The 12,603-nt window shown below is 55.3% G+C and overlaps 1 protein-coding gene across 1 annotated transcript in view; it reads left to right on the plus strand.

Annotated features, from left to right (window-relative positions):
• The window catches only part of FARP1 (FERM, ARH/RhoGEF and pleckstrin domain protein 1), a 296,737-nt gene extending 284,856 nt beyond the window's left edge, over positions 1-11,881 (plus strand). The window contains exons 20-27 of the mRNA XM_082601931.1: positions 1,362-1,430; positions 1,683-1,772; positions 2,370-2,452; positions 2,540-2,652; positions 3,056-3,219; positions 8,235-8,342; positions 8,682-8,833; positions 10,300-11,881. Coding sequence (XP_082458057.1) covers positions 1,362-1,430; positions 1,683-1,772; positions 2,370-2,452; positions 2,540-2,652; positions 3,056-3,219; positions 8,235-8,342; positions 8,682-8,833; positions 10,300-10,381 — 861 coding nt within the window. The 3' untranslated portion in view covers positions 10,382-11,881. The remainder of the gene's footprint in view (positions 1-1,361; positions 1,431-1,682; positions 1,773-2,369; positions 2,453-2,539; positions 2,653-3,055; positions 3,220-8,234; positions 8,343-8,681; positions 8,834-10,299) is intronic.
• The last annotated feature ends 722 nt before the right edge of the window (positions 11,882-12,603 follow it).

The following is a 12,603-nucleotide window of genomic DNA, read 5'->3' on the forward strand; positions in this document are numbered from 1 at the left end:
TGTTTTATTTTGCGGTACGCGGGCCTCTCACTGTTGTGGCCTCTCCCGTTGCGGAGCACAGGCTCCGGACGCACAGGCTCAGCGGCCATGGCTCACGGGCCCAGCTGCTCCGCGGCACGTGGGATCTTCCCGGACCAGGGCACGAATCCATGTCCCCTGCATTGGCAGGCGGACTCTCAACTACCGCACCACCAGGGAAGCCCTGCAGCTGTGTTTTAAAAGCAGCTCTGTGGAAACATAGTTTGGCGGTTCCTTAATAAGTTAACCATAGAATTTCCTCATGACCCAGCAATTCCACTCCTGGCTCTGTACCCAGAATTGAAAATAGGTGTTCAAACAAAAACTTGAACATGCATGTCTACAGCAGCACTGTTCAGAGTAGCCAGAAGGGGAAACAACTCAAATACCCATCAACAGCCTAAGTGGGTAAACAAAGTGTTATCCATGCAGTGGAATATTCAGCCACAGAGAGGAACGAGTTTCTGACACGTGCCACAGCATGGACGAACCTTGAAAACATTATGCTAAGTGAAATAGGCCAGACACAAAAAGCTACATGTTACATGTTTGACTTATATGAAATAGGCAAATCCATAGAGACAGAAAACAGATTGGTGGTTGCCAGTTTGCTAGGGGAGGCGGAAACGGGGGAGTGAGAAATGGGGACTGACTGCTTAATGGTGATGAGGTTTCCTTTCGGGTGATGGAAAGTTCTGGACCTAGATGGTATTGATGAATGCACTAAAGGTCATGCAGGGTAAGTTTTATGTGTATTTTACCACAATTGTTTAAATGATAGTTTTGTGGAGGGTTTCTGAAGTGCCCCTGAATGGTCTGTGCCCTCAGAAGTTTATAGGCGGGAGGGAGAGTTCCTTTCTGGCCCTTTCATCCTAGAACACAGTTACTAGTTTTTGAGAACCAGATTTTAAGTCGTGGAGAAGATTCCTCTATGCACAGTTCTCTCCTGTGGCGTATCTGTCTTCCTGGTCCCCGGCTGCCATTTTGTATCCATCCAGGGGCCTTGTCCCCTCCTCGCAGCCAGAAGCCCTGAGGGCCTGGGGGTTAAGTGTAGAGTTATAGGTCCGGGTGTGAACCAGCACACCGCACAGGCCAGCGGACCTCCGACCGCCAGCTGCTTCTCTGGTAGTGAAGGTAAAGCTAGCCCCTGCCTTGCAGGTTGCTCAGAAGGAAAGGAGCTTAGAGGCGGCACAGCACGGCATTCAGTAAGTAGGAGCTATGACGGATACGAGTTTTAGCGTGAAAGGGACCACGATGGGCGGAAGCATCTCACATCGCGTTGGGTCTGCGCTGCCGCGGCTTTGCAGGCTCCGAGCCAGCTCGCGGGTGTGTTTTCTCCGCAGGAATTCATCCGCCTGGGCAGCCTCAGCAAGCTCTCTGGGAAGGGGCTCCAGCAACGCATGTTCTTCCTGGTAAGTGGTGAGAGCTGTTTGTTCAAGGTGGTCGGTGACTTGTGAGCCCGTGGAACCAGCAAAGGTCACGGCGCTGGGCCTCGGCCACCCCAGAGGGGTACCTGGGAGACAGGAGCAGCAGCCAGAGCTGCTCAGACTGGAGTTGTTGAGATCCACGAATTGTCTCGTCAGATTCTGAAAACGTAGTTTCTGTACTTGTTGGTTTCAAACGGAGCCCGTCCATCTCAGCCGCGCTTGTCCTTGTTCTTCTAGTTCAACGACGTCTTGCTGTACACGAGCAGGGGGCTGACGGCCTCGAATCAGTTTAAAGTTCACGGGCAGCTCCCGCTCTACGGCATGACCGTGAGTATGCGCCGTGGGCATGGGATGGGGACCTCTGCCTCTGGGCTGCCTGCAGGAGCCAGTGACAGGCGCTGTGAAAAACCTGGGCCTTGTTAGGGCTCCCCTAGAGGGGCCCCGGGACCTCACTCGCTGTCCTGCACCTGGGATGCACGGCTATGTTCCTTCCGGAATCAAGGGCAGAGGCACGCTGCCGTGCCTGCGTGGTGCGAACGTGCCTTTCACTGCCCGGTGCCTGGCCCCGGGGCCCTGAGAGGCCATCCTCACCGTCCACGTGGAGTGAAGACCAGGAAGCAGCCTTTCTCCCGAGATGCCCAGTGGACGGGTGTCTATATTCTGTGATCCTGGGTGGGCAGAGGCAGACAGGGCGCCCTGTGCACCAGGGTGGCTTATCCCCACACTCTCCTCAGTGGTCGGGTAGAGGGAGGCTTATGGCTCTGACGAAAAACTAGGATGCGTTTTGACCTTGCTTTCACCCTCCCGATGGGGACTTTTTTGGACTTGATTCCGCCGAGCTGTGGTCAGTTCGGTGACCGTTTGAACATGCACCGAGTATCCCACCCCCTGCTCGGCAGTAACTTAGGAACACTCGCCCCACAGATGGAGGAAAGTGAGGACGAGTGGGGCGTGCCTCACTGCCTCACCCTGCGGGGCCAGCGCCAGTCCATCGTCGTGGCTGCCAGGTAACGCGGGAAGCCTGACCTTGACCTCGGTACCCCTTCTCCCCGCTGTGGCCTGGAAATACCTGACGTCCATCTCTCCTCCTCCAGTTCGCGGTCCGAGATGGAAAAGTGGGTGGAGGACATCCAGATGGCCATCGACTTGGCCGAGAAAAGCAGCGGCCCCGCCCCCGAGTTCCTGGCCAGCAGCCCTCCCGACAGCAGTAAGCGTGGCACTGAAAGCCGCCTTACCGATGCGCCCCATAGCCACGGTCTACGTTTGTGTTCTAAGCTAAAAATCAAGGAACTCTTTATAAAAGTTAAAAAAACAAACAGGCAAAACCCCGTAAAAGAGAATGAGCGAGCGGAGAAATCGCATCTTTTCTGGGCCAGCACTGCCGCTTGTCAGCCTCTGGGGGGCGAGGGGCGGGGAGAAAACTGTTAGGGGCTCCCTGGCAGAGGGACCGGTGGGACGCCCCTGGCCAAGCCCTCGCTGCCAGTGAGACTTCCTGCTCGGTGGGTGCCCGGGACCCCCAGCCTTCCCATCCCATTCGGCCCCTGGGCGGGGGCGGGACAGGGGCCCTCCTGGGTGCAGAGAGGAAAGCGCCGCCTCTTGCTTCCCCGCAGAGTCCCCGGAGGAGGCGGCGGGCGACCAGGAGTCGGAGGACGACCTCAGCGCCTCGCGCACCTCGTTGGAGCGCCAGGCCCCGCACCGCGGCAACACCATGGTGCACGTGTGCTGGCACCGCAACACCAGCGTCTCCATGGTGGACTTCAGCGTGGCCGTGGAGGTAGGGCCGGCGGGGGGCGGAATCCGGCCACGGGCGTCGGTCTTCTGAGCACGCGCGCTCTGTGGGCCGGCAGGTGCACCGGCCTTGGCGTCTGTCCGTTTCCAGGCAGCCTGTGCAGTGATGGTTTTCTTTTGTTCTCTGGACCGTGCCCTCTCCTCTCGCCGAGTTAGCCACAGGGTGGGGACTGTGCGTGCCTTTATTCGTGTGTCCGTGCCGAGAGGTCCGGATGGGCCGCCCAGGCGCCTTTCTTGCTGCGCCCTGGAGCAGCCCCCAGAATCGGGTGCGGGGAGGCGGTATGGTCAGAAAGCTGGTGCCAGCCAGGGCCACAGCAGGTAGGTGTAGTTCATGGAAGAACCTGCAAGAAGCCGGCTCTCGGAGCGTCCTGAAGACATGGCTTTGGGGATGGGGGGCTCTCCCCGTATTGTGACCGTGAACCTTCCAGAACTCTCCAAACCTCATTCCCTAAGCGTCCTCCAGTCCAGGTCCATAATCCCTAACCTTTCAGAACATGCGAAGCCCAGAAAACTCTAAAACCACGAAGTTCTCCTCATACCCCATTGACAGCAGAACCTGACCTGACCAGTCAGGAGGCTGTTTATCGGTTTTGTGAGCGTGTCCTGTTTTACTACAGAATCGCTGTGTTTGATTCTGGGCTACAACCCCAGACCCCACTGCCTGGGGTGCCATAGAGGACAGGCACTGGATGTTCTAAAATCTGACAAATTCTGAATTCCTAAGTATAAGTGTGCCTGGCCCAAAAATGTCACATAGGCGATTGTGAGCCAAGACCAGCGGTTGGTTTGCTTTCTGAGCCAACTGTATGTATGTTGGTTCCAATGAGCCAAACATTTCCTGATGGATAGTCCGTAGGGGTTCTGAGACTGTTTTCTGGAACTGACCTTCACAGTTCCACGGAACTGCGTTTGTTGAGTTTCCCTGCTACACCGAATGTTCTAAAACCCATGCTTCCTTGTCAAAACATCCTCATCCTCAGGGGGCCGTCCCAGCCGCGCGGAGCTCCCCGCCTGTGCCGGGCCTTCCCTCTCCTGCATCCGCCCCACGGGGGGCGGGGCTTTCTCTTCCCGAGGGGCTCACTGTATTCATTCTCCCTCCCATCACATTTCCACTGCATCCGTTGGCGAAGCTTTGCCAACCGGAGATTTCTTCCAGGGAACAGAGATCTTTCCAGCAAGGAGGGGGCAGTGACCATCTGGAGGCAGAAAATACCTGATGGCATCTCTTCTGTCCAGGCGAGGCCAGTGAGGCCAGGGGAAGGGCGGGGCCGTGCGGGAGAAATCCGCTTTGCTTCGCTTTATACTCACTTTTGCGATGTGTAGTCAGGGCTGTGGAGGTGTGGGAATTTGGTAGGCATGAACCTTCCTCCCTAATCCTGGAGGCAGGCAGGCCATTCAAGAACGCGGCCCAGACACAGCTCCTCGAGCCCAGCTTTTCAGGGTGACAGCCTGCACTGGTGCCGCGTGTGTGTGTTTGTGTGTGTGTCGGCCAGCCGGGTGGTCAGCACACTGCAGCCTCAGACCATCCTGCCCGCCCCCTGCTTGGTTACAGCCCGTCAACGAAGAACAGGGTTTTCCGTTTTTGAGTGGTTACTACAACTATCTTTGATTTTGCCCCTTGGCCCAAAAAGCCTAAAATAGTATTTGGCCCTTTGAGGAGAGGTTTGCTGAATGCTGTAGCCTGTGGGAGCGAGCCCTGAGCCAGTGTGGTTTTAAGGTGGCAGTGATGCAGCTTGGATGCTTGTGGAACTGGCGCGTCTGTCACTCTGTAAATGTCCCTTCCTTGCCCGATCCCCCTTCCCCAAGGCGTGTGGCTTCAGTCTGGTGTCCGTGGTGGGCTCCTGTGGGTGCCACAGGCTCCTGGATGACCGGAGTTGGGGGAAGGGGGGCGAGGGAGTGGCTCCTTCCTTCTTGACCTGCTGCTTTTTCACCGTCCCCAGCACCAGGTTCTCTCTCTTCTAGGGCTCGTGCAGGTAGAAGTGAGTCCGGGGCATGTTTGGGGGTGGCGTGAAATTGAGCTGGCCTCCGCAGAAAGTCTGGGGGCACCGTCGACATCGGGGTGCTGACACTAGGATGGCCAGTGTGAAGCCTTGTGTAGGCCGTAGGGCCGGCGGAGGGTTCAGAGGCGAAACAAAGTTGTGTTGTAGGACTGGAGCTGGGAGGCGGTGGAGACTGGGGAGAGAGGAGGGTGTTACTCAGCCGTCTGAACACAGGTGAGGACCAGGAGGATGGGGGGAACTGCAGTGAGAGGGAGAACGACCGGTGGGGACCCTCATTTCCTGTGGCTGCCGTAACACATCAGAAACCGCTTAACAACAGAAATGTGTCCTCTCACAGTGCTGGAGGCCGTAAGTCCACGATCAAGGTGTCAGCAGGGTCAGCTCCTTCTGGAGGCCCTGGTCCAGGTCTCGCTCCTGGTGGTTGCCAGCCACCGTTGGTGTTCTCTTGGCTTGTGGACACATCACCCCAGTCTCCGCCTGTCTCACTTGGGGGTCTCCCTGTGTATCTGTTAAAAAGTCCTCTTCCTGTGAGGACACCAGGCATTGGGGTTAGGACCCACCGTACTCCAGCAGGACCTTATCTTAATTGTATCTGCAACGACCCTATTTCTAAATACGGTCATCTTCACAGGTACTGGGACTTTGGGCATGAATATCTTCTGGGGGAACACGAATCAATCACAACAGGGATGGAGCAGTTGGGAGCCAGGAAGAGTAAAGAGGTGCTTCCTCTGGGCTGGGAAAGGCAGGGAACGGGCATCAGCCAGTGCCAGACTGGGAATGTTGACCTCTCCCGTAAAGGCAGCACACGGAGACTGGTCCGGGTTGGAGACAGACCCAAAGGTCATTTGCGTAGACAAAAGGCTCAGGCTCTTGAGAGTAGCTTAGGGGCCATGTGACCTGAGTAGGAGGCTTGAAGTGTGTATGGGCGTGAAGCCAAGGGCGCGAGAGTTTCGGTGGGGTTGGCAACTTTGGAGGGCACGGGGGCAACGGGGAGCAAGGAGAGACCAGCGGATACAATTTCTAAGAAGCGTGTCATCTATTAAGCTGGCAAAGCTAGAAGGACTTACTCAGAACGAATACCCTGGCATGTTCCAGGAGTCAAGGCTGCTGGCAGAAGGTAAGAGCGTTCTCGTGAACCTGCCTTGGAAAACACACTGGCCTGGAACCTGGTTCATCAGTGAAGTGTGCAAACCACACTGTGGGTTGGACTGGCTATTGTTCCAAAGGTAAATGCATCTCTAAGAGAAAGGTTTTTGGGGGGGCTCTATCTGGAGGAATTTACTTGATTTCAGTATAAAAATAAGTAAGGAAAGGAAAATGTGCTGCTCTCCTTCCTCCAGTGAGACTTGCATATAATCACGTGTGCTATATTGCACAAGCATCAAATCCCCACTCGGGTTGCCACCATCACCCGCTGGAACCCACAGCTCCCCTTTTCTTGTGCCTTTCGCCAGTGGGCAAGTGGCAGCCAGGAGTGGCGGCGCGCTGTCCGCGGTGGTCACAGGGAGGGACAGCTCTGCTTCCTGGGTTCTCTCGGCCTAACACGCCGTCTCCCCCATCAGACTGCAAGCGACTCGCAGCCAGAGCCATTTAACCGCTCCTCACAGGCGCCTTACTTAAGAATGCCTCTTGGGGCTTCCCTGGTGGCGCAGTGGTTGGGAGTCCGCCTGCCGATGCAGGGGACACGGGTTCGTGCCCCGGTCCGGGAGGATCCCACGTGCCGCGGAGTGGCTGGGCCCGTGAGGCATGGCCGCTGGGCCTGTGCGTCCGGAGCCTGTGCTCGGCAGCGGGAGAGGCCGCGACGGTGAGAGGCCCGCGTACCGCAAAAAAAAAAAAAAAAACAAAAAAAAAAAAGCCTCTTGGATTAAATACAGGTTACTGGAAAAGCCCCAAAGGGATGGAATGAAGTAGATGCAGGTGTGTGTATCTGTATATTTTGTTGTGGTGCGTTTGCCTGTCTCCCCTCTTTGAAGTGAATGATCCAGCGGCAGTGATTATATTCACCATCCATTTCTCTCTACGTCGAGGCTTCCTGGCAATGAGCTGCTGTCTTGTCAGGAACACGGATGAGGCTTCTTAGGGTCCTCTGAGAGGTGACACGGGCTTTGGAGAGAAGGCGAGGACGCACAGGCTCTGCTCTTGGCGTCCCCCCTTGGCTGCCTGTGGTTTCACGGTGATGCTCTGTGCAGGCAGCTCCTGCGGGCCTCAGACCATGGAGCTCCGGAGTTAAACCAGGACGCCCGGAATGCCTGTTCCCACCAGCGTAGGATGGGGCCTGGAGGCTCCGCGCTGAAATCCAGCGTTGCAGCCAGGGCCACCAGGTGGCGGTCAGGAGCTGCTGGCTGGCGCTGGGCTCCAGACGACTTAGAGTGGAGGGTGATGGATCCTTTCCCATGGATGCCATAACAAGCACCACCAGCTGGGCAGATGTCTCACCATCCTGGAGGTCCCAGGTCCAGAAATCAAGGTGGCAAGAGGGCCAAGCTCCCTCTAACCCTGGGTGGGAGGAGGCTGCCTTGCCTCTCCCGGCTTCTGGGGGTTGCTCACCAGCCTTGGTGTTCTTTGGCTGTAGACGCATCACTCGAGCCTGTCTGTTGTCACAGGCGCTGCCTTGTGTCTGTCTCCTTCTTAGAAGGATGTCAGCCGTAGTGGATACAGGCCTATAGTCCAGGACGATCTCCTCCTTCCTTCTACAGCCGATGGCCCTATTTCCAAATAAGGTCACATTCTGAGATCCGGGTGTGGGGCGGTGGTGGTTAGGATTTCAAGATACATTTTGGGGACAGAATTCAGCCCACACCAGGTGACAGGAAAATTAAACCAGGCTCACACAGAGCGAAAGCCCGCTTTCTTAAGTGCCCCCCAGGAAGCCTGCTTACAGAAGCACAAAACCACAGCCCTGCCGATGGGCCCCACTGGACTGCGACAGTGAGTTGGCCTTTCCACCGGACCAGGGGTGCCCCAACCTGGGCTCCTTACAGGCTGACTTGTCTTGCAGAATCAGCTGTCTGGGAACCTGCTGAGGAAATTCAAAAACAGCAACGGATGGCAGAAGCTGTGGGTAGTCTTCACAAACTTCTGTCTGTTCTTCTACAAGTCGCACCAGGTATGTGCCCAGGGGGGCGCCTGGGGCAGAGCCTGAAGGACCCTCCCTCCTCGGGGAGCAGGCAGCTTTCCTCTGGAAGGATGAACAACTTGACCCCTGAGCCGCCCAGGTGTCGGAGGGGGGCCACAGCAGGCTGGGCAAGGCCATCAGAGGCTCCAAGCGAAGGCTGCCATTATCCACTTGCCCAAGGGCTGTGCGTCTGCTGGTTGGATGCGGGGAGGCGGGCGCGGGTGATGTCACCGGTGGCCGACGCATCTGGGCCCGGACCTCAGCCCAGACCAGCTGCTGCGGGCAGGTGCCACACCTGTGGCTGCTCCCACCTTCTGTGCCCCCTTCCAGGACAGTCACCCCCTCGCCAGCCTGCCTCTGCTTGGGTACTCGCTCACCATTCCCTCGGAGTCCGAAGACCTCCACAAGGACTACGTGTTCAAGCTGCATTTCAAGTCCCACGTGTACTACTTCAGGGCTGAAAGCGAATACACGTTTGAAAGGTAAAAGTCCCCCTCCACAGGGTACCTGCAGAGAAAGGACACTCTTCTTCTGAGCAGCGGGCTTTCTCCCAAGTGAGCAAGGGCATAAGGCCTCGTAGCAGCAGCTGCCTGGGCAGTGACTCCCTTCCAGAATGGGCTTCTTGCTCTCACCCTGCTACATGCTTAAAATGAAAGCACTTCGTAAGACCTGGGCTCTGTCTGCCCAATGTGAGTACACGGCTGTTTTCCCAGGAGCAAGTGGAACCGTGACCTTCCCTGGGACACATCAGCCCAAAACCTGTATTGCTAGTTCACAACATGCGGGGTACACTTTTCCATCTCTAACTTGTGCTTTTCCAGTCGATGACTACAGTAGTTGCTTCATCCCGTGGCTAAAAGGCTCATAAGTAAGCTTCAAGTCAAAAGACCACGTAAGGGAGGGAAAAAAAATCCTAGTGCCTCTTAGTTACCTTACCAATGAGACTGGCTCCGTGGGGTGGAGACCCAGGGTAGTGGTCTTCCTTTAGCCCAGAAGTGAAGGAGCCAGGCTCTCCCTGTGACCATATTCAAGTACAAATCCTGGGCCTCGCATCCGGGGGCAGGCTCTGAAAGCAGCGTCCCTGCTGCACCACCACCTGGGCGAGGGGTGGTCCTGGGGCACCAGACCAGACAGGGAAGCTGCCACCCCCGAGGGAGAAACTCTTCTCCTGAGAACCCACAAGGGTTTCCGATGAATGGGCCAGTCATCCGTGCACAAACTCACGTAAAGTTAGTTCACGGGAAACAGCACAGTGGTTTAAGACCAGGGTCGAAGCTGCCATGGACACCCACCCCAGAGCAGCGGGGCCCTAAGCTAACTGGTTGAAAAGGGAGCCCAGGCGGGTAGCACTCCTCCAATGTGATCCTGGGCTGGAAAACTGAGATGCCGTCACTGCTGTGGCAGGGAGCACGTGGCCCTGGGATTAGGGGTTTCTAAAGCCCTCTAAGCTCCACAAAGGCGGGAAGCTGGGCCACCCCAGGTCTCCTCCGCCTGGCACTCCTGACGTGGTAGACCAGATGACGCTTTGTTGTTGCGGGTGGGGGACACTCAGCAGCAGCCTGGGCCTCTCTGCCCCCCTGGTTCTAGACCACAAACAGCCCTGCGTCTAGGAGGGGCCGCGCCCCACTGTCCTGAGAAAGACCGGCAGTGTGCGCTGCAGCTCTGCCTCGGGCACGGCTGCAGAACGAGCGTGCCCCGGTCAGCGGTTCTCAAAGTGGTCCTCAGGAGTACCTGGAGGAGGCCTTAACCCCGCTTTCCTTTACCTGGAAGCTAGGAGCTCCCCTGCTACAAAAGCAGATTCTACGCCAGGCAGTATTACGTCACGCTGGGGCTTAGTAAGTAACGACCGCCAGGGGTCATGAAGCTGCAACAAACAAGAAAAGCAGATTTCAGAGACACGGGCTGATAAAAAGTGGCCCCTGACAGTTATTTCACTTTCTTGTCCTAGATGGATGGAGGTGATCCGGAGCGCCACCAGCTCGGCCTCCCGTGCCCACGTTCTGAGTCACAAAGAATCTCACGTGTATTGATGGCAGGACGGGACACATGTGTTGATTGTTTCAGCAGTGGCGACTTTCCCAGAAGACACTTTCTTTCTTCTGTATTAATGAAGCCTAGTAAAATTAACACCTGTCTGTCTGGAAAACAAAGTAATACATGGTTTCACAGCGACTCTCATCTGTCTCCACAGAACCATTTTAAACCTTGTCTTCGCAGCTGTTAATTTCTCATCAGAACAGGACCGCACCCCTGCCTTCAACGCGGGTGGCGTCTCGGCCGTCACGCCCTCTGTGGGCTGTCTTCAGCTTGTGCCAGTATTAAAACATTGTCACGGATAGAGTGCCGAATGACATTTTTTCCCTCCGCAACTGCACCTTAAAGTCAGTACAAACACATCCGTGCAACCAAAAGACAGGGCAAGGGCTCTTTTTTTTAAAAAGATGATTGATAAACTTATGATTTTGATTTCTAGGCTGCTGCATTTTACAAAATGGATTTTCCATTGTTTGTTTGCGATACACTTGGCAGTCTTAAGCAAATGAGATCATTTTCAGATTTTTTTTCTCACTCTTTCTACTTTTATAATAGAAAATTATAGTAGGATTTACTTTTTTGATAAACGAGCAGTTTCCAGCATCCTGTGTTCCACTGGGGGCTGCAGGCTCCAGTGAAACGCTGGTTCCCAGACCTACTTCTTGGCACAAGTTGACCAAATTGTTTAAAGCAATGACTACTTACAAAGTGTAGCGGGTTGTTTTCTGTTAAGAGAAGCGGAAATCCAGTGCGCTCTCTGGACTGTCGGTGTACTGAGTGGCGTATCCGATGGGAGGGTAGTAAGCTGTGGTGTTTTGCTGTATGTTTCACAAGCATGAGAACCTGTATGGCAGTGACCAGGGCCATTTGTGCTGTGTTACGTTGTGGAGCGTGTCTGAGCTTCCCGTGGATGCAGGAGCTCTGAGTCACAGTGTGTAGTCCCCTGGCTCCCGTGATCATACCTGTATCCTACTGCAACTGTGGTTTGGTACTGCACACTCAATAGTGGTATATATATCGTGCCTGTCTTCACAATCCATTCTTTTCTCCTTTTTATACTCACCGGCCCCCCCCGCCAAACTCCCCCCCCCCGGCCTGGGGTACGGACATATGACATTGCACATCCTTGATAGTCGGACAACACAGGGAACAGGGTTCCAGTAACTGCTGGGGCCCACTAGTCAAAATCCATTTGCCTCTTCTCCATGGGGATTGAGTGGCTGCTATTCCCTTGGTATTGTTAAGCCCTTTCCTGATGCCGCCCCCCGAGGGGGCGACCCATCCAACACGGTTCCCATCCAGTGCCCCACACCACAGCTGGGGGCCCTCACCTAAGACACCCAGGACCACCCCGACTGGGGGGCTGTGACCAGCGTACGTGGAAACATACAAATGGACGATGAGTAGCTCGAGATGTGTGTGAATCATTTGCCTTACAGTCTGTACAGACGGTTTTAAGTACTAACAAAAGGGAATAAAAATACCTCATGCCACAATCCAGCATCCTGAAGTTTTAAGGCAAAACAACCAACCTCGTCTCTTGTCTTTGACTGAATCTCAGGCAGGTGGGTCGGGGAGTCAGCGGGTCACTGTGGGGTGGGGTGAATGAGCTGCTGAGTCTGTTCTCTTAAGACAACGTATTTTGATACATTATGTGATCTTTGCTGCTTCCAACGTGGGACCGGGAAAGCAGAACATTTCCGGAAGACTGACCGTCACGTCAGAGGCTCTAGAAGACAAGGGGTGAGGGCAAGGTGGGCAGGGAGGGGACTGGGAAGCCTCTGACCCCAGTCCCTGGGCTGCTGAGATGGCGGAATCATGAGCTTCTCCCTCCAAAAGTCACACCTGTCACTCACCTCTACAAGGCGTGGAGACAAGATGGTCTCCTCAGTCAGTCTTCCGCTCCCAGCTATGATTCACACCTGTGTCCCCCTGTGACTTCAAAGAAAACCTAAGTGCAAATCATATAGGTGATTCAGACCACTCCCAAACTGCCAGAAACGGAGTTTCAAAGACACCTGCTATCTCAGTCCTTTCTGGCTGCTGTAACAAACATACCATCAACTGGGTGGCTTATAAACAAATATCTTTCTTACAGTTTGGAGGCTGGAAGTCCAAGATCAAGGTCCCAGCAGATTCAGTATCTGGTGAGGGCCCACTTCCTGGCTCACAGATGGCCATCTTCTTGCTGTGTCCTTACGTGGTGGAAGGGGTGAGG

This window comes from Mesoplodon mirus (genome assembly GCF_964341445.2).
Source record: "Mesoplodon mirus genome assembly, chromosome: 17".
Classification (NCBI taxonomy): Eukaryota; Metazoa; Chordata; class Mammalia; order Artiodactyla; family Ziphiidae; genus Mesoplodon; species Mesoplodon mirus.